Below are 26,051 nucleotides of genomic sequence, written 5' to 3' on the forward strand. Positions count from 1 at the left end.
AACAGAAAATGTTAATATTAATGCCACTTTTTTCCCACTCACAATATCCTGAAGATTTCCACAGGTTTCATAGAATGCTCAATAATTAAGAAGTTAAATATGACATAAGAGGTATTTTAAAACCTACCAGCATTAACTATGGCATCAATCTCAAGCACTGTGATATCACCTCTGTATAGAGAGACTTTCTCACTGAGACTTTTCTGCATCAGGAAAGCTTCATTGGTGTTGTCTTCTGTGAAGAAATAGAAAGAACTTAAGAAACAGTAGCCATCCCTTACACTGGAAAATGAAAGCCACAGTTTATAGCTGCCAACTCTCCTAACACTACAAGTGTAGTACTATAAACAGTAAAATAAATATTACAGACCTGCAGATTTTAATTTACATACTCAAATACTTAATATATACAAATACAAATGTAAACTATTTGTGCTATATGAGTTTGTTTACATGTGTACAAAGGGGCTCAACATTTATTTATTGTTTATATCCACCTTTCTGCTTGTTTGCCAAACCTGACATGAGATAACAAAATTCATTATTGGGTTTTTTTTTTCTAAAACACATTAAAAGTAGCTATCTCAGAAAGAAAACTGGATTAAAGTTCCACTTGCAATTTCTTAGACCAACTATGTCTTTTCCTGCAATTGCACAGGTATACCACCACATGATCCTGGAGAAAAAAACATAGCTGCTTTAAGGAGTTGCAAACAGATACCACAATCATGTTCCCATATGCTACAAAATACCTTTCAAATCCAAAGGACTGCACAGCTCTCAGAACATAGGTGGGACTGCAAAAAACAGCTTTTTAAGCGTAATTGTGCCTTGTCTGGATTTTGGAAGAATTTCTTTGGACTTCTATTACTTCTGTTTCAAAACAGTCCTATATAAGGTAACAAATTTATACATGTATCTGTGTATTTGTATGTCATGTATTTTGTAAGTCATTGGATTTTTAGTGAAACAATCAAATCTGAAATCAACAGGTCTTTATTTGACTATGAACTCAGTAACCTGTATAGCTTTTTACTTGGCTAAGAAGGCAGAAGATAATCCCCAAAGTGATTGTATGGTGTGCTTGCTTTTACCAAGTGATAACATACTGGCCTGGGAGAATATTTTATTGATGAGGTCCTGTCCTATAGAGCTCCAATTGCACTGATTAAGGTTCTGGTGCAAGTCAGTTGCGGTCTGTTCCACAAATGATGTCTTAGCACAGTGCCACAGCATATATTTAATGTTCTCATGCATTCAAATTGTCTTCAGCATTTCACAAGTGGATTAGTGAATAAGAATGGCATCCACCTTACAGAAGAGACCATAATTCTTGATCCAAACAACCAATGCTTTTCTCAGACTCTTAATTACTCAACAAGCCTTATAACTGCTATTTCCAACTGGCTGCTTTTAGTACCTCTGTGATCTTGCTGCAAATTTCCCTGGAAGAGCTCACTGAAAACAGCATTATATAAGGATAAAACGTTTTCCAGAGAAAGGAAAGGAAGGCTCCATGGGGCAGAAGTAACAAAGCTGCATTTTCTTCTGCTGTGTCCCCAGAAGCTATGAGTAAACTGAGCATTCAATTTCCAGTACTTATTCTATAACTTTTAAAAACGTGTTGCCTAACAGGGTAAGTATGCATTGTAATAAGTGCATCTTTGACCATAACTATGAAAACTAAGCAAACATCAACTACATATTTATAAAAGCAGTGAAAATGCAATCCTTTTGCAGCTAGAATTTAGCATCATACACTACCTACTTCTCTCACTGTAGTGGCCAAAGGGTTATCGTCTCCGTATTACACAGAAAGGAACAGCAACCAAACACAAAACAAACTTATCCAGCTCCCTACAATATGGTAATATGACCTAGAATACAGCATCTATAATAATGTATTAATAATGTAATTAATTAATGCAATTAATATTGTAATTAATAATGTATTATAATGTTACAATAATGTACAGCATCTACAATAATGCTATTTTATAAGGCTTCCAACAATAAAGTTTAAGCAAAGATTAGCTGTTCAATGCAAAGTTCAATGCACAAACTTCTCACGTTTTGAAACAAATAATTGTACATTGTTATACAATGCGTAAGACCAGCTGTTTACTTGAAAAACATTACAATTGTTATATAAAACTCCATTACTCCTACCAGTTAACAAGCTGATGTCAACACATCCAATTGACAACTGAAGCCTCAGTACACAATATCATAACTGATTGGTACCAATACAGATGCCACAGCTCGCCAGGAAATTACTGACAGAGTTGTTACGTTAGCATTTGGTTATAGTTATTTCTGTGCTTTTGGTCCTCTATGAGAACTGTACTAAATCATATGATAGCAGGCCAGTATTGTAACACATTTTCCATCTATTTTATTATAAAATATAGAAAGTGAACTATGGTCAAAGACATAATTGCAATATAAATTCATCAAGTGTATTAATACCAAACTCTTTCAGGGCCAGAGCATCATTATCTGTGGGTAAAATAGCTATGCTTTAGAATCCAAAATGTACCACTAGAGGGAGTGCTAATCAAAACAATGAACATTTGCACTCAGAAATTAGTACATTTTAAATCTTATTGATTCCTAAAACAGCATAAAGATACATAATTGATAAACAAAGTACAGCTTTGCATCTCAGCACAATGTACTAGCTGTGCAAGAATGACAACACACTTTGAAACTGTTCACATTCTAGATGTATCAAACTGTGTCCATCTGTCAACCAACTTCTAGGGGAATACTTTCTATTTCCTACAACTTCAACAGATGAAAGTTATGTCCCCTTGCACAATGGGATGTTCATTCACACATCCCTGGATGGAAATCAAAGGATGTGTGTGTGTGTATGTGTGTGTATCATTTATAAGCTTTATATGTTATGAAACTTGTTTACATCAGACTTCTGTGCCTCCTTCACCAGAAACTATATAAAGTACACAATATCTCTATCAGACTAGCTGAAATATTTTTCTTGTAATGTAAGTGGGGCTGCGGTAGCATCCAAATCCTTCATTTTTAAAAAACAGTTTTAAATATTTTCAAGATGGCTTATAGGTACTGGAATTTAAAACATCAAAGATTAAGAAATTTTCAAGACTGTTAATAGAATTTCCAGTCAACGAATGAATTACAAAAGCAAATTCTTTATATAATATTGTGCAAATATCTCTAGAGGAATATCCTATTTGGGTTCATTTGTATCAAAATTAAATTCAAAATTCTGCCAATTAAAATTTTACCACTTTAATTACAAAGCAATAAATCAATCATTTATATTATTTTAGAATTCTCTGTTTAACTATCAATACAGATTTCCCTCACTTTATGCAAATTTCCTTCATGCAAATTCACTAGTATATGATTGTTCATTTTTATCCAAATTTTTTCTGTTATGGAATTGATCAGTTTATCCAAGAATTTACTTTATGTGAAAAAAATCACTATTATGAGATTTGTGCCAGCATACTTAATTTGCATCACAAAGGTGTTTAAACATGCCAAGACTTTTTCCCTCCAAACCACTTGAACATTTTCCCGCCAAAACCCCTCTCTCACTCACACATTTATCATCATGTTGTGCATTTGTTTCAGTTGCACATCCTGTCTCCCACTTACTTCCATACCTGCAATAGTTACTACTGTTATTACAGGATCAAAATGGTCATCAATATCTTTTACAATCCGTTACCCAAAAGGAAAATGAAAAGAACCGAACACTAAAAATGAAGTTAAACATACAGGTAGTCCTCACTTAGCCACCCTCATGGGACTGGCAACTCCGCTGCTAAGCGAAACGGTCGCTAAGTGAGAAATCACATGACCACAACTGTGCTTTCCAGCTGGAAAGAGACAAGACTACTCAGTTTCACACCTTCGGCTTGTGTTTGCCTCCTAACCACTCCCGTCCTTTGGAATGCTCAAGTGCTTTCTTACTGGCTTGTAAACACTGAAAGCAATGCAATCGTGCCCCAGCCTGGGGCTGGGAGTCACAGGCATGCTATGCAAAGAGCTCACAGCATTCCCTTGAAATCTCTTCCCCTCCAGTGTCTCCACTCAGGGCGGGGGGGGGGAGAGCATATGATTCCTGTAGGCAATCTCTCCTTTGCCTGACCCTTTCCACTGCCGGCATGATTGCATTGCTTTTGATGTGTAAAAGCCCAAACAGCTTACTCTCTTGAAATCCCTCTCTGCTGTGCGGGGTGGGGGGGAGGAAAAAAACCACAGGTCGGGCACAGGACAACTCATACTGACTGTAATGACAATCACATGACTGAGGGATGCTGCAAAGTTTGTAAATGGTCATAAATTGGTCATAAAATTATTTTTCCAGCACCACTGGTTTTTTTCCCAATAATTTTATTAAAGATTATATAGAACAGATAAAACTAATACAAAAACCTAATATGAAATTAAATTTAAAAAAATAAGCGTGGAGAAAAGAAAAAAAAAAACCCAAAATGAAAATAAAAAGAAGAAACTTCCCCCTTCACTCTCAGCAAGTATATACAACATTAACAGTTTATCACTGTCTCTTAAAATACTACTAAATACATCTTCATTCCATACAGTAGGGCAAAGAAGTATTTAGTCAGCCGCCAATTGTGCAAGTTCTCCCACTTAAAAAGATGAGAGAGGCCTGTAATTTTCATCATAGGTATACCTCAACTATGAGAGACAAAATGAGAAAAAAAATCCAGAAAATCACATTGTCTGATTTTTAAAGAATTTATTTGCAAATCATGGTGGAAAATAAGTATTTGGTCACCTACAAACAAGCAAGATGTCTGGCTCTCACAGACCTGTAACTACTTCTTTAAGAGGCTCCTCTGTCCTCCACTCGTTACCTGTAGTAATGGCACCTGTTTGACCTTGTTATCAGTATAAAAGACACCTGTCCACAACCTCAAACAGTCACACTCCAAACTTCACTATGACCAAGACCAAAGGGCTGTTGAAGGACACCAGAAACAAAATTGTAGACCTGCACCAGGCTGGGAAGACTGAATCTGCAATAGGCAAGCAACTTGGTGTGAAGAAATCAACTGTGGGAGCAATAATTAGAAAATGGAAGCCATACAAGACCACTGATAATCTCCCTTGATCTGGGGCTCCATGCAAGATCTCACCCCATGGGGTCAAAATGATCACAAGAATGGTGAGCAAAAATCCCAGAACCACCTGGTGAATGACCTGCAGAGAGCTGGGACCAAAGTAACAAAGGCTACTATCAGTAACACACTATGGCACCAGGGACTCAAATCCTGCAGTGCCAGACGTGTCCCCCTGCTTAAGCCAGTACATGTCTGGGCCCATCTGAAGTTTGCTAGAGAGCATTTGGATGATCCAGAAGAGGATTGGGAGAATGTCATATGGTCAGATGAAACCAAAGTAGAACGTTTTGGTCTAAACTCAACTCGTCGTGTTTGGAGGAGAGAGAACACCATACCTACTGTGAAGCATGGGGGTGGAAACATCATGCTTTGGGGCTGTTTTTCTGCAAAGGGACCAGGACGACTGATCCGTGTAAAGGAAAGAATGAATGGGGCCATGTATCGTGAGATTTTGAGTGAACACCTCCTTCCATCAGCAAGGGCATTGAAGATGAAACGTGGCTGGGTCTTTCAGCATGACAATGATCCCAAGCACACCGCCCGGGCAACGAAGGAGTGGCTTCGTAAGAAGCATTTCAAGGTCCTGGAGTGGCCTAGCCAGTCTCCAGATCTCAACCCCATGGAAAACCTTTGGAGGGAGTTGAAAGTCCGTGTTGCCCAGCGACAGCCCCAAAACATCACTGCTCTAGAGGAGATCTGCATGGAGGAATGGGCCAAAATACCAGCAACAGTGTGTGAAAACCTTGTGAAGACTTACAGAAAACGTTTGACCTCTGTCATTGCCAACAAGGATATATAACAAAGTATTGAGATGAACTTTTGATATTGACCAAATACTTATTTTCCACCATGATTTGCAAATAAATTCTTTAAAAATCAGACAATGTGATTTTCTGGATTTTTTCCCCCATTTTGTCTCTCATAGTTGAGGTATACCTATGATGAAAATTACAGGCCTCTCTCATCTTTTTAAGTGGGAGAACTTGCACAATTGGTGGCTGACTAAATACTTTTTTGCCCCACTGTACTTCACTCCATTTTCTACAGGCCCATCTCTAAATCCTCAGCTCTCATCAACAAAAGGTGTAAAGATTAACAGACATAACAATGTAAGCATTTAATCCCCCTTTCCATTTAAACATAATCCCCAATCCCTCTCTTAATAATCAAAAAATAATCCCAATTAACAACTAAACATTACTGAAATTTAAAAACTGTTAAACATTACCAGAAATAGTCATCCCTAATTTGCATACCCAAAATAGTAACATAGCTATTACAAACTAATCCATTACACCCAATTGGACATTTCCAAAAAAAAAAGTTATCCAATCAAAGTAACCATTAAACATAACCAAAAATAACAACCCATTACTTAATCATAATCAAATAAACCAGTTTGGTATTTCTTTTCTTCCCATCAATCCTTGAATCCCATAGATAAAATTCTAACATCTGCTTTTTTCTATTATCCTTGTCTCTTCTCTCAAAATCCTTGTCATCTTTATCAAACTCCATATGTAATTTCAATGTAGCCACTCCTGTAAATTTCTTATATTCCAATGTATAAGGGTAATCCATATCCCTCTTTTGATACATTATCTGTATACCTTTTTTAATTTTCAAATGATCATCCAATTCCATTTGTAAATCCAATATTCCCATCTCTTTCTTATAGGTTATAATTTTAAGTCCACCTTAAAATCCATTTTTGTTATTTTCCAAGGAGCTTGCTTCTCTTCATTAGCAACTTTTGGTTTCAATATAGGGTTAAACAGTCCAAGCTTGAGCCAGCTTATAAAGCATTTCCTTTTGGTCTCTCTAGTGATTAACCTTCAAAGCTTTGTTATCAGGACAAATATAAACATGTTTTTCTCACACAAGAGGGTCTTTTTAATTAATTTCAAAATCTTTCTTTAAATGAGCTTCATCCAAATCCTTGGCGTTCAAAAACTTTCCAAAAAACAACACTATAGTCCTTCTTTTATTATATACTGCAAAAAATAAAGATCTTACAAAGCTGGAAACACATAATTTTATTTCTTTTTAAATGGATTCACTCACCAAGCAGCTGTCCAGAATGTATGAGGGTAATCTCAAGATCTCTTTTTTGTCCAGAGAGAATTATCAGCAGTCTGGATCCACATCCAGCTGCCTTTCGGCTGCAATGTCTCCCATGGAAAGTGGGGCATCCATTCACTAGCCTCACCAGAAGTCAAACCCCTGAGCTTTTCCAGCACCATTGTAACTTTGAGCAGTTCCTGAATGAGAGGTCAGTAAAGCAAGGACTACCTATATTTCATTGCACCAAAGCTGGTAAAAGATCCTCAGCCCTAGGACAAGGTTTTAATCTGGGCAAAGCTACAGTGCACAACAGAAGAAAGCTAATAAAATTTGTGGTAATGCACTCTACTTTTGTCTACTATGATAACTACACAATTAGAAATCCAGCTGTAGAAAAGTTGAAGGAAAATGCTTTCACCGTACATAGAATACCAGACAAGGAAGAAAACATGTTTGAGCAACATAGACCTTAAGAATAGGGCTTTAAAAATTTATAAGCACATTTGACAATGCACATGGCTTACAAAATTTGACACCCCATCCATCAACGCCATTTTTTCCACTTTCTTACTTTATGTGAATTCATTTTATGTGAGATTTTTGGGGAACATTATCCTAGCATAGAGTGAAGGAAGCCTGTATAGGTAGTCCTCAGGTTATGACAGCAATTGGGACCAGGAACTCCATTGTTAAGTGATGCAGCTGTAAAGAACGACATGTGACTATGTCACTTAGCAATGGCAATTCCAGCCATCCTGGTTGCTGTTGTTAAACAAGGACTGCACGGGTGTTTAAGTGAGAACCTCACGATTGCAGCTTCCAACTTCCTGCAAGATTCCCCACTGACTTTGTTTGTGGGAAGCCAGCACGGAACATCAGAAATCACGATCACATGATTGCAGGGACGTTGCAATGGCTGGAGCTCCAAGGAGCCATGATAAGTCCCCCACATTCAGTGCCATCGTAACTTTGAACGATCATTGAACCAATGACTGTAACTCAAGGACTACCTGTATTTAGGGCAGCACTGCACCCATCATGCACAAGAACAAATGAACAGTTGTTGCATATTCACGGAAGGAAATGTGGAAGGAATTGTAAAGGAAGGAAGAATTTTATTTGCTCTGTATACATCAGTAATGAATTCTGCATATTCTCTATCTTAGCTTGCCTGTATATCTACCTGGAATGAGCTAACACTCATTCCTACACACAGGCCACAATCACTCGATTATGAAATGCCTTCTCCCAGATTTTGTAACCTTTGTAACATCAATGAATAGGTTTTGATTCACAAACTGTATATCTCTATAAACTGCAACGTTCTCAAGGATGCTGATAATGGGTGTCTTCACAATTCCTTCTATTCATAGTGGAATTAAGATGGAAGTATAAGAATGACAATCAACAGGAAAGCAGTCACATTTTTCAAAGGCTAAATACCTTGCATTACAAAGTTTACTCCTTCAGGACACAGAGGAGCCCAGATTTCTGTGCATTATACCCGCAGCCCTTATTAGTTGAAAAACAATTCTTTGCCATTGAATCAAATGAATACAGAGCCTCATCGTTAATCTCTGTAATATCACATAAGAAATCTGTTATGCCTCTGGCATTCCTCATTCATGATAGCAAGAGACCAGTGTCGTACTGTAACCCACTTATTTAATAAAACAATAATTACATCTTCTCCAATTGTTGGCATGTTCTGAGGTGAGTTTTTCCACCACAAAATCATAGCAAAGATCGAAGTAAGGGGCAACAGGAAAGTACCATCATACAGGTAGTCCTTGCTCAATGACCATTCATTCAATGACGGTTCAAAGTTACGACAACCCCTAAAGCACTTCCAGCCATTGTAAAACGTTGCACTGCCCCCCCCCCCACGGCCACCTGGCTACATTTCAGGCACTCGGCAACTGGCTCACATTTACTACCAGTTGCCAAGCGCCCATGATCATGTGATCGCCATTTGCAATCTTCTCTGCCGGCTTCCCCATTGGAAGGTTGCAAGTGGAGGGGACGCGGTAGTGTGCAGGAACAGAACTCAAATCCTGAAGATGTGAGCTCCATTCTTCCAGCCCCACCAAGGATTTCCCCTCTGTTCATGGAGGGGAAATCCCTTGGTGGTGTGAAGAACAAAGCTCAAATCTTGAAGATTTGAGCTCCGTTTCTCCAGTCTCAGGAAGGATTTCCCCTCTGTCCATAGAGGGGAAGGCAAACTCTTCAGCAGCTTTTAGGAACGTTTGAGAATGAAAGGGCTACCTGCCAGGAGGATTTCAGCTCCACGCAGAGCTGAAATTGTCCAATAGGCAGCCCTTTCATTCCATCCGCTTAACGACCTAGGAGATCGCTTAAGGACTGCAACCAGGAGTGCCCAAATTGCAGCTGTTGAACGAAGCAGTCATGTGGGTGTCTCGCTGAAGGACCACTTCGCTCAACAATCGAGATTCCAGTCTCAATTGTGGTTATTAGGCGAGGACTACCTGTAATGGAACTGAGACATAAGTATGCACTTTAAAAAGCTGGAAGTAAGTTCTGGAGCATTTTTGGGAAACACCTCATGCAAAGCTATCAACAAATATCCAGTATAAAAATATTTACCAATACATCTATAATAATATGGTAGGTTCCAGGAAAATCTATTATTTGGTGCATGCTGTTGTCCTCATCTTTTTAATCAGCAGGATGCTGCCAAATGGAGCCCATTTTTCCATTTGGATAATTTTCATAATTTCATTTTTAATTAAGTTATTTGTAAGAAAAATATTACAGCTCTGAGTAGAGACGTGTACAACACAACTACAAAATAAAAACATGACAGCAGCTAATCAGGCTTAAACTTTTACAATCTAGTTAAAATTCCTAGTTACATAAAAATTATTTTGTCTAAAAGATAATTTATCTCTTTATTATAAAATGGGGGGGCAGGTGGGAGAGCTGAAGAAGTGTCAGCTTATCTTCATTTTCTGACTGCTATTTGAATACTCCTTTTCCCTCATAGGAACTTGAGTTGTTACTATTAGGTATCTGCTAAGCTGCTAAACTACTATTTCAAACAAAGAAACATTCAATCTTTATTCACAGCAATTACATTAGTGAACATTCATCAAGATAATTTGATACAAAAGAGTAAAAAAATGAAATTAATGAAAATTAAGATTAACATAAAGTAAAAATAATTGTTACTAAACACATCATAAATAATGACCTGATGATAATGTGTATGCTGGGAGAGGAGGGAGGCAGAAGGGAAGGCACAGATTTCAATGCAAGCACTATTATTTTTTTCAGCATAATAAAAAGTTTAGGAATTGTAATATTGTTAATAAATCTGAGAAACACATTAGAACTTTAATATATCCTTTTCTTAAGTCTCATGAGATCATTTTTTAAAAAATTCTTGGATGGTTTATGCAGTATCTGCACACCAGAGTTCACCCTCTGATAATTTTAATCAGTACAAGTAAGGCAGCAAGAATATTAACCGGAATAATCCATCATAAAACATATTATACCTGATTAGGTTATGGTCTCCTATTCACTCCCAGTCAAAATGCCAGTATTAACTTATAAAGTTGTTTATAATTTGGTAGCTCAGTATCTAAAATGATGTTCCTACTGAAACTAGTCAAGTATCAATATGCAGATGATATTCAGTGGTATTTCTCAACTCTGGGCTAATGGGGGATATAGTTGAGGTTTTGTCCCAATGTCTGAAAGTGTGGACTGGATGGGAATTAACAGGCTTAAACTCAGTCCCAACATGACTGAATGGTACTGCATGCAGAAGACTTCCAGTTTCAGAAATATTCCATCTTTTCCTCTGGAGAGAGTTGCACTTCCCCATCTAGAGGTAGTTCATAATTAGGAGTCATCTCAGACTTAGAGCTCTGACTCGAAGAGCAGGTGACAGCTGTGGCTAAGAGGGCCTCTGCACAGATCCCTTGTGTGTAATTATGAATTATGGCCTGTCCTGCATCAGGAGGCTTTGCTTGTTGTCACTTATGTCTAGGTCACTTCCCATCTGGATTACTGCAATGTGTTGCTTCTGAAGAACACACAGAAACTGCAGCTGGTCCAGAATTCAGAGGCTTAAGCAATTAAAGATATTAGTCAATTTGCTCATGTAACACCTCTGCTTCAAGAATAGTACTTGCTGCCTGTTTTCAGTGCAGTTCAAATGCTGATTGTCACCTTTAAAGACTTTAATGGCTCAGGATTTGGGTATCTGCAGGATCACCTTCTCCCTTTTCATTTGTTAAGATCTGGAAGACAAATTTCTCTCTGGGTTCCATCTCCAAGGGAATGTCATCTTCAGGGATCCCAGTATGAGGCTTTCTCTGGAACAGCATTCCCACAACAGTCCCCAACCCTGTTAGCTTTTTGCAAGACCTAGCTGTTTCAGTAGCCTTTGAGTGGACAAGGGAGCCATTAATAAAGGCTCCTGATAAGAATAGTTTTATGGTTGTTCCAAGGTGCATGAGATGTTGATTACCTTGTTATTTTATTAAACTGTACTGCATGTATTATTATACTTAATTTTGATCTTATTACTCTTTGGAGGTCTATAAGCTACTCAGAATCAAACATATATGAGCAGCATATAAACCTGAAAAAATCAGTAATAACATCATCATCATCAGAGGCATTTCTACCAACTCTAGAATACTTTTAATAATTTAAAATGTTGTGTTAGTTTAATTCATTATTAAACTAAAATCAAATATTAAATACTTTCTTTTATTAAAGTTTATAATTTAACTCTTATGCTAAACTGGAGTTTTTAAATTAACTTTCTGATGTTTCAATACTACTTTTTTATGTTATTGATCTCTAGCAACTAAGTTTCTAGTTAATTTTTTACATTGTGATTTCAAAATGTTTTAAGCTGTCTTGCAAAAACTTTATTTTAAAGGGTAGACTATAAAATGTTTAAAGTATATAAATAACTTGCATATAGGTAGCCATATAAGGTACAATATTTTAAAGTTACAGATGCATTCCAAACTTTCCCATCCTTTGGTTTCTTGTCCACTCACTTCCTTCCTTCAATGCACTGGTCTAAAAAAAAGCATGCAAAAGATAGTTAAGTTAAATGAAACCGATCAATTACGAGCCCACATTTGTGACTAGCCATTAGCGCTGTCCACTCTTTGCAAATGACTTGGAAACACTCTGGAACTAGGACAAGATTCTTTTGGGTACTAATTAAAGTAGTCCTGCTTCTTAAGGTTTCTACATGAGCCTGAAAATGATGTGGAGCCATTCAAATGAGACACCTAATTCAATACTTTTTTTTTTCAGCCTCACATATACACTTAAAAAAAGACATAGCTGCTTTAATTTATAGCCAAGAGGGGCTGTGTTCACATGAACTCCAAAGCACTTCTGAATAATTATTGAAGGGTACACAGCCCTACTAGCCCTGCCCTATCTTAAATACCAAACAAAAGTAAATGGCCTAATTTTTTTTCCATGTTCAGAATGAGAGCTTAGCCTGTTAAGGCAATTCAAAAATCACAGTGGAACATGAGCAAAGAGCCCCTGATCCACAAATGTAGTTAAGGAGCCTGTCCCTATGGAAATGTACACTGGAAGGTTTCCTCTCTGCAAATAGTAATGCTGTATTTGCAGACAACTGGCTGTTCACTGACATCAGTACAACTTTTAGAGGGGAAGGTTTCTCACTACTACTTGCATGGTAAAGTCTACCCTACCCAAGTGTATTGCCAGAACAAGGTTCTTTTCTTTTCAAAATCCCCAGTCACCTTTACAGGCTCAAGAAAATACGCTTTAAGCTTTTGTGCTTTTAAGAAGTAAAGCGCACACGATACTGCACAGTAAGAGTCAAAAATTGAGGGAAACAGCAGTAGGCAACTTAATGAAGGATTAGTGAGCACTGCAGGCTACGTTTCTTTAGTTGCACTGGCAGGATATAGTTTGACACACCAGAGTTCTGTCTACCTGACATGTGAAGAGTGCCTGTAGGCATCATCACTCCTGCTCTGTCACTTTTGTTTCAAATGAGAGAAAGGCAGCATTCTGTACTAAGGGACAAGGTAAGGAGGTTCCCACATATCTTAAAATGAGTTTTTAACAGACTTGGTCATTCAGTTTCAAACAATATTAGAAGTGATCCCTCTCTCCAAAATACAAAGCGAAACAAGCTTCTATTTAAGCTAGTTCATGGTGGTCCACTGTCTATTCAGGATTAGTTTATTTTAATCTTCAATCAAATTTCACTTTTAATGCAAATATACATTACAACACTGTTCCCTACTACTCCCATCTTTTGTAAATTAAATCCTGAATGTTTTTGGTCATAAAAATGCATACTATACCCTTATAGAGTGCAAGTAGAAGCCATATTTAATGCAAGTATGTTTAGTTCCCTTATCTGAACAGTTGAGTTCCAGGTATGCAAAAACATTATGAATGGAGAAAAACACCTGTGTGCAATAGCACACCCAAATATTCCCATACTTAAGATAATCAAGCTCTAAAATTTGAAAATTCAAGCATTTCAAAAAGGGAGATGCTCCATTCTGTGGTTAATTAGTTCTTTGTAATTTTCAGCTCATACCTCACTCCCAGTCTTAATTCATATCCACCACGACTGCTTCAGACAGTTTTCCTAGGGAAGTTACACTGTCAGTGTATATATTGCTCACCTTCATACAAAGGTATTACCTTAAGCCTAGCTATTACCTGGTAATCTAGGACATACTTTCTCACTATTAAGTGACCCCTTACAATGCCCCAAAAGATTGAGAGTCCTAAATGTCACTCCAAACATTGCAAGTGTCACACAACAAAATATATTCTTTCTGAAAAAGAAGACTGCTACTAATCCTGACCAATCACTGTGTTGAGAAACCCAAGTTAGTCCTTGCATCTTTTTCCACCTGACTTAATCAGCATAAATATTCCTTCCATAAAAGTCTTTTGCTTCTGATCAATCTCACTGAGTGTGAGAACTAGTACCATCATACAGTTCTGAAAGGTTAAGGAAAGCATTCAGAAGGCATGAGTGAAATAGGTTGGCCTAGAAGAAAGAAATAGCAATTCTTTCATTCTGAGCAAAATTAGGACTAAAGAAAAGTAAGAGTTGTAAGGAGTATACTACAGCTAAAAAATTGGATGCTATTCTATGATCTCTATTACAGTAATCATTCTAAAGCTAAATTAATCTGAAAGTAGTCAGTGTCTAAATAGGAGACATCAGAATACTACACCCATTCCTCATTTAGCAACTACCTCAGTTAGTGACCATTTGCAAATACTATGGTAATAAAAAATTCATTTTCCAATCAATGCACACATTTACAACCAAATTTCATGCGCCTGACAAGAACATACACTGGAGTAAGAGTACTGCTGGCGTAGCTGTATGAGAGCACTTTATCTGAATGAGACGGCAGCAGCCAGTGATTTTTGCAGCATGTCTCTCTCTCACTCAGTTACATGTTCACTTAGCAACCATTTCGCTTAATGACCTGGTTGTTGGAACAGAACTTGGTTGCTAAACAAGGATTGGGTGTACATGTGCTATCCTGAGCTCCATGATAGAAAAAAGATCAGATTTGTTGTAAATGTGATACAACACTGTAACATGAAAAGAAAATTACAGTAACATGATCAGAGTGGGATGCACATCATTTATGTAAAACACACCAAGATACAGAAGCCTGAATGCAGCATAAAGCACTTGGAAGGAGGCTTTCCTGCTGACTGTTCATACAACACTTTAAGCCATAAACAGTGGTTTATCAATCACATTCACTATTAGCATATTGAATGAACTAGGCCATCACATTTAAAACATAATGGTCTGCTTTGGTTTAGAAGACTGAATGAACACAACTTCATAATATTTAGTCTGACTCGTGAGTTCAACATTTGAAGGGCAAAAAACTATACAGCTCTCAACATAAATGTTGCCCACATATTGCACAGAAAGTATGAACAAAGCAGTCTGCCTCTATGACCTACAAATATCACTGTTCATTTACTGTGGGCAGTAACTGTCACATCTTCATCATGAATCTAAACAATCATGCACAAAGCCAAAGAAAACCGCTCAAAGCAAAGTTTGTACATTCCAGGATTAAAAGGATGGGTAAAAAAGCTGATAGTTCAGAGAAAGCTAAGACAACAGAAGTTGGCTCTAAGCTAGAACCCAGCTGTTTAAGATCTGGACAAAGAGATCTGATATCAGGGAAAATACATATATATTAAAAACACCTAAGATGACACCACATTTTTGGAGTAAAAAACAGTATTAAAAAAGTAGGAACTGGTGGGGGAGGAAGGTGTCTTCCAAACTGAACTCAAGCCCTGATGTTCTTAGAAGCACCTGTCAAGAAGGAATAGAGTCTTCATGTAGTTACTCTCCTGTATTACATGTACATTGCAAACATGTAGACTAGTACTACATCTTTCCACATAAGGAAACTTATGTCAAATAGCCCTCAACTCCAGAACTAAAAAAAAATAGCAATTAACAAAATGTATGTGTACTGTTCAGCTGGTTCACACATCAAGGTAAGGAATATAGCTTGTTTACTTTTGATTAAGTATCATATGTAAATCCACAGATGGCCTAGCATTATGTTCAAATGAAGTCATTATGGACTGTTAAACCACAGTTTAAAACATGGCTTAGTATGGTAATTTCATCTTTACCATTTTCTTTGCCTTCTAGTCTTCCCCAAGTTCTATTAGTGGTTAAACAGAGTATTAGTACCAATAACTAAGTTTTGTTGCTAGGCTACTACAATATCAACATTAGATCATCATGAGAAGCCAAAAAATAATGTTACTATATTCACTAGAAAAATACCAAACTGTTTAAAGAGAACACTTTCTTCCAGCCTTATTTTTACTCTGTCCAAATATTACTGAAATTGCAAAAGCCACTACAGTCTATAATGATCAGCTAACCAGAATTCAAAAAGTAATCAGGCACTTGTCATGAAGAGGCTAAAAAAAAAAGAAAGGATAGCCTATCTTTAAGGACCAATGACAGCTTTAGCATTATTCTCTCTATTTAGTGAAGTAATGACAAAATCTCCTTGGTTCTATTTCCAATTCTTTATTGGCTTTCATGCTATAAGATACTTGTTTGATAAGAGCATTTATACTGAAGACACGAATGCGACATTTCCAGAGGATGGAGCAATAAATTCAGCTTCTTTTGAGTAATTAACACTTCTTTCCCACTCTGATCTTAAACATTTGATCACACTTCCTATCAATACTAAATGGACTTTAAGTATACATACAGAGGAAAGTAGTCTTAGCTGAAAAATACAGCAGTAGAATAGTAGCAATTTTAACTTTATAAACAGGAATATAGTGGAAATGTGGAATCTTTACTAAATCTTTTGAATGTGGGCATGTTCTATACTCATTACTAGTGATGCAGTATGGCAAACTGTTTCTATTCTATTGCCAAGAACACAACAAGGACATGTCCATCTGGTCACCAGGACTGAACATGACTCAAAGGATTTATTTAGCCTTAATGTATCACTCTCCAGCAAGTATTAACCTCAGTTTTTCTAATGAGAACTGATCATCCTGAATATCTGAGCAATCCCTATATATATAATATAGCAAAAACAGAACTGATACTTCTCTATCTAGAGTAATCTTTTTTAGCTATTATTTCATGAAGTGCAAGACTGATATCAAAACTATAGCATAAAGAAGTACTTGAATGCATTGAATCTGCAGGTCCCAACATGGGCCCATAATCATCTTGTTTGCTGAGCCTCATCCCCCTTTGTTGTTTTATGGCTTGCCAAAACATCATCACAGCCATTTTGTGAATGGATAAGCACCCTTGTGGAAACCCAAGCACTCGTATCATGCTTCCAGTGTGCACTCTAGCCCATACTCTAGCAAACTCCTGTACTGTCACAGATAAAATCAAAATAAAGCAAATTGATCACAAATACCACGGTAACCTAGATACTGGGTCACTTGCAATCTTGACTTTGCTTTTTCCTATAGCTATTTTACTCTAGGTTATTTTTTAAAGTTTTTGATCTTCAACTCAAGTGTGAAAATAAGATGGAGGTTGAATTTGAGAAAAAAAATTATGTAACCTATCCAAAAAAATTATATACACCATCCAAATCAAGACTCTGAGCAGGTTAAACCACATTAGAAATTATAAAAAATAACAATAACAATTAATCAAAAACCCATCAAGATGGACACTAATGAAATAGGGCAATATGATGCCATGTGTGTATTACCATTAGGTTGCCTTTTTAGAGCTGCACATACAAGGATTTATGATTCATTATGAGACGAGAAGGTGATCAGCCTGTTCGCTCTAATAAAATTTACCATTACAAGAACAAGCAGCAGCAAATTTCATATACCGACTCTCTGACATAAATGCAAGATATGTGTTGTTTCGCTGGTTGTTAGTTGAGACCACTTCATAAACTGTGACTCTATTTGGGATGCACAGCTGCCAATTTTGGTTGCAATCAGTTAGTCACTTACTTGCACTTGCAGCAGCTGCAGTACTCCCCTGTCCACCAGATGCCAGCCCACCAATCTTATATTTTAAGTAAAAACACAATGCAAAGCAAAGCACTAACTTCTAACATTATTTTTATTTCCAAGAATACTGCTATGCTTCAAATGGGTATAAAAAGCCTTCTTAGAAAATAAATAGATCAATGAATAAAAATTAGCCATATTTCTTTGCTTGGAAATATGCCACCTGCCCAGAAAGTACACAAAGATAAACAAGAGTAGTATTGAGCAATCTATAGGAAAGAGAGATGGAAGTGATGAAGGATCATTCTGGTATATTGAATGTATCTCTCACAGCAGTCATTTTGTAAATTGTCAAGATCTCATAGCAGTTATTTTGTGAGAGTACCCACAAAATTCTCAAAATTCCAAAAGTACCCAATAGCTGAAAAAGATTGGGGAACCCTAGGCTACAGTAAATTATTAAGCAACAAAACCTATTACAGCTGTTTAATGTAAGCAATTCCATCGTGTTCAGAACTTCATAAGACAGCTTTCGACACCCTGGTGCCCTCAAGATGTATTGGATTACAATTTCTACCACCAGCTGGCTGCGAATTATGAGAAGTGTGGTCCAATACACCTAGAAAGCACTAGGCTGGGGAAAGCTATTTAAAAGTATAAGTGCAGATAAAAATTTAATAAGATGACTTACCATCACTTTGGGTTTTGTTTTTCATTTCTTCCATCCATGTTGGAATATCTTTCAGAGGTACATAATCCCGTAAATATTCTTTACGTCTCTCTTCCAATGTCATCTTCAACAAACGTTCTATTAGAAAGCACATGAATATGTTTTAGCAATATTGTGAAGCAGATTCCTTTGTAGCATGAATCAGTTATAAAGTTATAGTATAAGCATCTGATGAGTTTCTGTAGACTGACATCTTTATTCTTAGCCTAATTACTTAGGCTTGGAATAAACCAAAACTTCATCAAACTCATACATGATTTCAGTTGCTCATTGTGTTAAACAAGTCTATTTAAGTATTTTAAGACTAGATCCATCTGATAAAGTTTAGGGATGAGGGCAACATTTAGTTCTCAGGAAAGATCGCAGTTTATTCTGTTTTTATATCCTATTTTGCTATTTATATTTCAATTGGTAGCCCACTCTATGAATTTAGCAGATTGGACTAGTTTACATATTATTGTTCTACAGCAGATATTACTGTATTTTTCCAACTATAAGACGATACTTTTTTCTAAAATCCTTACCCTAAAAATTGAAGGGCGTCTTATTCAAGGAAATCAGCCAAGGAGAAAACCGCGCAGTTGCAAAACTGTCCATACTTTGTTTCTGCAAAGAGGCTTCCTCCTATTGCTAGCCTCCAATCACGAGTGAAATAGCTTGTCTCCCAAACAGACTTCCTCCAATCACGAGCCTTATGTAACTGATGTCAGCTGATGGTGAACAAACCAATTAGAGGAAGGCTGTTTGCAGAGACAAGCTATCGGCAGTTTCACTCGTGCTTGAGTGTAATCAGTTATGCAAAAGAGCCTGGAAACAGAGCTGCAGAGAGACGGTTTGGACCTCCTCCCACTGAGTGTATCAGGTAAATGTTAACTAATTACTAAATAAAAATGTGTTCTGCACTATCTTTAAAATATTGATTTCTTAATTTTGGGTTGGAAAAGTGGGGGTCTTGTACATGGGGGCGTCTTATTGACGGAAAAATACAGTTATTCAAAAGTACATAAATGATTCTGAGCCATTTAAACATGGTTTGGCACAGAAAGTGCATAAAAAAACACCAATGAAAAGTATGGCTATTTCAGAGAGGAAAGGAAGGTACAAGTCAACTGTACTTTCAGTAATCTTTACTCCTCACTTGCAATGCCACCAAGAGATAGTCCTTGATATTATGGTTAACAAATCCCAAAGTTTACACTTACCATTTGAAGCAGCTTTTGAAATTTCCTTGGTTTTTTATGAGCAGTTACCTTATAATTTAGAACCTATCTTCCATTGGCATTAGACATTATGTGCTATTGAAGTATTTGCTTGAGAAGCAGCATACATACATTAGCAACCCCCACCACTGTATTAAGGCGATTAAATACATGTGTAGCACTTATGGAATTGATAAAATACAAAAGCTAATTTGAGGCATTAGTGACATTTATCTACCTGGTAATAGCCATGGAGGCATAAGTATATCTATACAGGAACTCCCATTTCTACCCACTGATAAATTGCTTATTAAATCAATCCTAAATGAAACTCTTTGTTCAAGATTAGATTTTCTTCAAAGCTACAGTATAAATTCATCACACTAAAAACATATAAAACACAACAATTGTGGCCTGAGAAAGATTGTTCACTCTGATTTACTTAATACAAGTAACTAGTAATAATTAGTAACTTAGATAAGACTTTATGTATGAGCATTTCAATTTAATCTCTAATTATAAATGTTCTTACCTACATTATTTTAATGTATACTATTTTTTATATTCTTATAAGCCTCCTGTAACAGTATTTAGAAATCAACCAAATTCCTACCAAGTGGGGTGATATATTTCACACAGCATTCCTTAGGATTGCTATGTGGAAAAACAGCACTACCCCTCCACCTCCGTCCCAGCAAATAACTGGAAATATACTTATTTATGATGAAGTTAGAAGCTTCAACTTTAGCAGTACTGAATGTAATTTAAAACTAACTTAATCTGAGGCAGTTTTGACAGCACCAGTGAAAAACAAAGTGCAAGAGGGTTGTTGTTGTTGTTGTTTTGACATTTCAGAGTGCAGGGATCCAGTTTGTATTAGAAGTGATCCAAACAGAAATCCACTAATAGCTTTAAATAATACATATACCATACTACAGTTTAATCAATATAAGCTCATTAAAGCTGTTATGCCTGTTTACATTATTATGCAGTCCCAACAGTATAAACTAAATCTACAGGTAGGGCAGCACAGGAGGGCAGCATCTACAATCCAGCATGAGCTAGATACTCAGTAAAAGATATCATGGCAGTAGTTTTTTTTCCCTAATGGATAGATAGATATATGATTCATACAACACAATCATTTTATTCTTCTTTGCATCTGATTTTATGCATGCAGTATAAGAATAAAATAACTTGGCAATGTAGATTTCATATGTCAAACTCACACCAAAACCTACAAACCCAGTCTGGATTTCTATCATTAGTACAAGAGTTTAAAATAGCTACAAACTGAAGTCAAAATCCTGTCTGTTTGAATGAATGCTATTTCATTATATCAAATTTAATTCTGTAATTTGACTCATTTAATTCCCTATGTAGCCTCAATTTTGTGATAGGTTCTATTAAATTACCAATTGTAAAGCTCCAATTTCCTTACCTAAATTCAAAGCTACATTCAACATTATGGAAACCTCCATTTGTTTTCACAAATACAAGTGTCCCATGTTTTCCTCCCTATTCCCCAACAGCAGCAGAAACAGATCTGATATGTAGGTAAGGGGGGAAAATGCATCTATAAGGAGTAACTCTATAACTGGCAAATGGACCCAGCTGGGTCCATCTCAGCAAAGATTTTTTTTTATTTTTTTATTTTTTATCATTTTATTAAGAAAAGACAATTACCACTTCACCAATAGGAGGTTTGGTATTTTACCAAGTAAAGCAATCCATCCTAAGTTTAGAATGACTGGGTAAAGTTGATCCAACAGATATTGCTTTCAACTCTGCATAACTTCCACACAGTACACAAACAATGGTCGTGCTCTTTTTGCTTTCCAAATATTTTCTTCAAAAGGGCCCAAAGGCTTAGTGGTCCTGTTACTGTCTGCAACCCCCTTGCCAGAGTGAGGGAGGTGGAAATTAATTCAGCCAGTAACTATCAAAGACTGTACCTTCCATTCCAAGTATTTTGAAACAGAAAGATGTGCAGGCAGCAGATCTAGAAACCTCCTTTCCATTTCCAAAGTGGCACTCCAACTCTTACACCAAACAGTTTAACTCCAAGATAGGCCAGCACACAATTTGCAGTGAGAACTGAGACCAAGCAGAATCTAAGTTTACAGTTTACATACAGGAATAAGAGAAACAGCAGTGATGACCCAGCAGAAAATAAGTTTAAGAAAGGGGTAATCCATATCCAGGAAAGAAGCAAAAGGCTAATAATCATGCAGTGAAACGAAGTAGGAAGAAAGATCACCAACTCTGAAACAGAGCAGACTTAAACAAAACTAGACGAAAAAGAAAACCTCCGCCACCGCTGTGGCTTTGATAGGAGCCCCATTCAGGTGATGCCCAGGACCCAGTCTGGCTCAAGAACCCCCGCCAAGGTCGCAGCACCTGAGTGGCAGGACAGCCTGGGCCGCTGAGGATTACCCTGAGCTGCCCCTGCCCCGAGGTACCCTGACCAGGCGGCCACGCAGGCTGTGCTGGGGGGACGCTTTCCTACCCTACTCCCCGCTGGAGCCAGGCTCAGCGTCCGGAGAAGAAGGGAGCCTCCTCCACCGGAGAGAAGGAAGCGCAAGCTAAGCCAGGAGGACAGCGATGGAAGGGGAGGAGCGCGGCTGTTCCGCCAAGGTAACGCGGCGGAGGCAAGAGGAAGGCAACGTCGCTCAGGTGAGAGCAGCCAGCGACCGCCGACTCGCGCGGTGAGCAGGCGGAGGAGCATCTTCTGCTCGCACGCCTCCTGAAGGCAGCACGAGTGGGAGAGGCGGCGCTGGGGACCCCCTGCGCCCTCCGCGCGCCCGAGGAGCCCCGGCGCTTTTCAGGTGAAGGAGGTCAGTACCTTTCTCCTCCCGCCAGAGCTTTTTCCGCTTGTTCCCGGGGTACATGGTGCTGTGGCTAGCGGCGGCTTTGAGCTGCAGGTTCCCCAGGCTCACGGGCGAGGAGGAAACACGCTGACCCGGCTGGGCGACGGCACCGCTGGGGTGGCGAGGGCGGCGTTGGCGGCGGCGGCTGTTTGCACCTCAGCCTCCTTCCCACTCCCCTCTCCTTCCAGCGCGCGTCAACTGGGTCACGCCTCGTTCTAACCCGACAGACACCCCCGCAGTGCCCGCCTCCTTGCCCGCTGCCCGTTGGCTTTGCGAGACGCCGCTCAGCGACGCGCCCCGCCCCCTGCGCTCTCGGGCTAACGGCAGCCGCGGCTGGGAGGGGAGGCTTTTAAAGGGGCAGGCACGCCGAAAGAGGGAGGAAGCGCGCTTGGATAGACAGAATCCTGGCGGCCGGGACGGAACACAAAGAAAACAAAACAGAAAGCGCGGGCGGCGGCAGGAGCTCGCGCCAGTGTTGGCCGAGCAGAAATGACGAAAGGCTTGTCATCTTGAGGTGGCCCGTGTGTGCCAGCCGGCTCATTTGGGCATGCTTGCTCTGATGTAAGTTTCAACTGTATTCAGTAGCGCTTGTTCCGAATCAGCGTGCGTGTGTGCAGTTAAATAGAGGGAGGCGGCAGCCTCACTGAATGCCGTGGAAGTTTCCTCCGTGCAAATATGCCTAGGGTGGCATTTCCGTGACAGTTTATCTGGAACGAGTCTCAGTGATTAATAAAGCTTATTTCTGAGTGGGTATACGGTTGCTTTGTAACTCCTGAATAGATGTGGTTTGTGCTTTGCTTAATTTCATCGCCTTCTTTCAGTTTGTTTGTTTTTTTATAATGCCACTACTCTTATTCGTTTATATGCAAAATCATTCTGATCACTCTGTCAAGTAACCTGAACCCCATTGATAGAAAATAACAGCACACACACACACACTTTTTTTTTCCTGAGGATATATATGCATGTGTGTGTTCATAGGTATTCTGGTGCTATATATATATCTTTCCGTTAAGGTAAGTTTAAGAACATTAAAAAATGTAATAATGCTGCTGACAATAGTGTTGTAACTAAAATAATGGGTGAAGCCTATTTGGGCTGAAGCAGTGTTTACTGCTTCTCCTAACCCTCCAAATATAGTGGAATTATGAGCAAGCAGGAATTAGTGCAAATTGTTTTATTTTGGCTCTTAAGCCAGACCCTTTCAGAAGCTTATCAACAACCTTGCTCTGCTGAGTTACTCAGTTCCGTAGCTTCAGCAGAGTTGACTAGAGACTGAGGGCTCTGCCCTCCCCTGGTATCCTGTCTCTCATGGGGCCCCTTTTTATCTTTATAATAATTTTTACTGAAGTTTACAAATACAAAGGGGAAAAAACTAATACAAACCAAAAAAATAGAAAAAGGGAAAAATGCAGAGAAAAAGGGGAAAAAAGAGAAAAAAGATATATAAAGAAATGACTTCCCCCGCCATCAAGACAAGTACAAACTTCAGTAGCTTATCCCCTTCTCTGATATTTCAACAAAAGATCCCTTCTTCCCATATCTCATCTCTTATCAATAAACAAATTATAAAACCTTGTCATTCAGTCCTAATCAGCAAAAGTTCATTAAGAGTTACCAGAAGTAACATATATGTTTTAACCTTATATATAGGTTATATATATAAACCTTACAGTTATATATAAACTATATAAATCAGTTTTAAATTCCTTTATTTTTAACATAGTAACATCACTTTCTCTAAAAGTACAGCAAAAAAAAATCTCTTCTTCCCATATCTTATCTCTTATCTATAAACAAATCTTCAAAGCCTGGGCATTTGGTCCTAGTCAAAGAAAAGTCCATTAAGAGCTACCAGAAAGTATATATATATATATATATATAAATTTTTTAAAAAATAAACCTTGATCAAATAAACCCATTTTGTATTCCTTTCATTTACTTTTAAGAGTCTTGATCTTTAATCCCTTCAAATAGGGTCCCACAAGTTGATTTCTTATCATTTTCTCTTTGTCTCCTCTCAGAAACTCCTTCACAAGTTTAACATGTTTCTTTTGTAAATCCAAAATAAGAAAGCTATCCAAGTCACTCTTCTGATTTATTATTTGTATGTCCCCTTTAATTATTAAGACATCAGCCAGTTTCATTTATAAATCCAGTGTAACATCATTTTCCATATCATTCTTGTAGCCTGACATTTTTTAATCCATTTTCAGATCCACATTCAAATCAGCATCAGTCTGTTTTATCCAGTAAAATCTGATCCTCTTCCATAACTTCTTTTGAATCCACTTTTATAATAGCAGACATTCTTAAGAGTAATTACTGAGTGCACTGTTTCAAATATCTTTGAATTCTTCCACAGATAAATAACATTGCTCCATTCTGTATTAATCTGTCTCTTCTTCTTTAATTATAATGTTTAGTTCCTTCTAGTTCCCTCTAGTCAACCTTCAAAGTCCCCTCTTATCATGTTTTTTTTTTAAATCAACAACACTTTCCTATGGGAAGATTTCTTACAGTTAGTTTCAAAATCTTCATATATATTTTTTGTAAAATTTTAAACAACTAACATGAAGTATTGTAATAATTTCAAGAACTTATTTCAAATCCATCTGGCCCCATAATCCACTTATAGCTTTCCAAAATCAACGTTCTAGTCATCCTTTTGCTATTTAAGGACCCTAACTTGCATGAAACTTCTTTCGTCAAGGATAGAAGGAAACTCACACAGTAGAATGAAACTTGCTCTTCTGAAGGTTCTTAACATCCAAAAAGCCATTAACAAGCAATTTCCTAAAGTATGCAAACCCAGTGTCATTTTGAAGGCACCGAACTGCTGTTTAGGTGAGATGACTTTCCCACAGTTCCCAGAGCTCTAAAACCCTCCAGAGACTGCTGTATTATGCTCTCCTCATGGGAAGCCACTGTATGGAGCACTTATGGGTGATCCTGGTCCTCTCCTTGCTCCGGAGAATAATTCTGAGGAGCCAATCCATTCACTGGCTCCTCTTTCCACCACGGTCATCAGCTCCGCTCTTGCGGAGCCATCTTCAGTCCACCATTGCTTCCCCGGAAGTACTTCTCATGAGTCCTTTTTTCATTTGTGTGGAGAGTCATGTCCCATTTAGGCTACTTCTGTGTGCTACCTGTAGAACACATACTACTATTCAACTTCTAGTTGAGAAAAACTGTTCTATACCATTCTGTTCTGAGTAATTTCTGGGTAAAAAGCAGTCATCTCCAAGTCAACTTTTCTAGGTTAATAGATTGAAAATTCTGAGAACATGTTGTAGTTAATCTGCCATACTGGGTGCCCATTCATTCATTGTTGCTAAGGGGATGTAATCAGATTCAAAGCACCATTTTGCTGTAATAGTTCCTGCCATCATCTCTACTGCATACAAAGACATATACACATGCACGATCTACTATAACTACTAATCTTTGTCTTTTTTTTTTCCTGAGCAGATTTACTTAACTTCGGACAAACACTGGGCTGTGAGCATGATCTATTTTAAAA

At 37.9% G+C, this 26,051-nt stretch overlaps 1 protein-coding gene across 4 annotated transcripts in view; it reads right to left on the reverse strand.

Annotated features, from left to right (window-relative positions):
* Window positions 1–22,747, reverse strand: part of MACROD2 (mono-ADP ribosylhydrolase 2) — a 1,000,449-nt gene extending 977,702 nt beyond the window's left edge. For 3 of the 4 annotated variants that reach the window (XM_088134430.1, XM_088134411.1, XM_088134419.1), the window contains exons 1-3: window positions 22,504–22,747; window positions 18,421–18,537; window positions 128–235 (exon numbers count right to left, since the gene is read on the reverse strand). In XM_088134430.1, the coding sequence (XP_087990556.1) occupies window positions 128–235; window positions 18,421–18,537; window positions 22,504–22,549 (271 nt within the window). In that variant the 5' untranslated portion in view covers window positions 22,550–22,747. The remainder of the gene's footprint in view (window positions 1–127; window positions 236–18,420; window positions 18,538–22,503) is intronic. The other variant, XM_088134414.1, reaches the window with a different exon arrangement.
* Window positions 22,748–26,051: the final 3,304 nt, after the last annotated feature.

This window comes from Python bivittatus, unplaced genomic scaffold (genome assembly GCF_059951505.1).
Source record: "Python bivittatus isolate LINGU-HERP-01145 unplaced genomic scaffold, Pbiv_v1 ctg000020_np1212, whole genome shotgun sequence".
In the NCBI taxonomy this organism is placed as follows: domain Eukaryota; kingdom Metazoa; phylum Chordata; class Lepidosauria; order Squamata; family Pythonidae; genus Python; species Python bivittatus.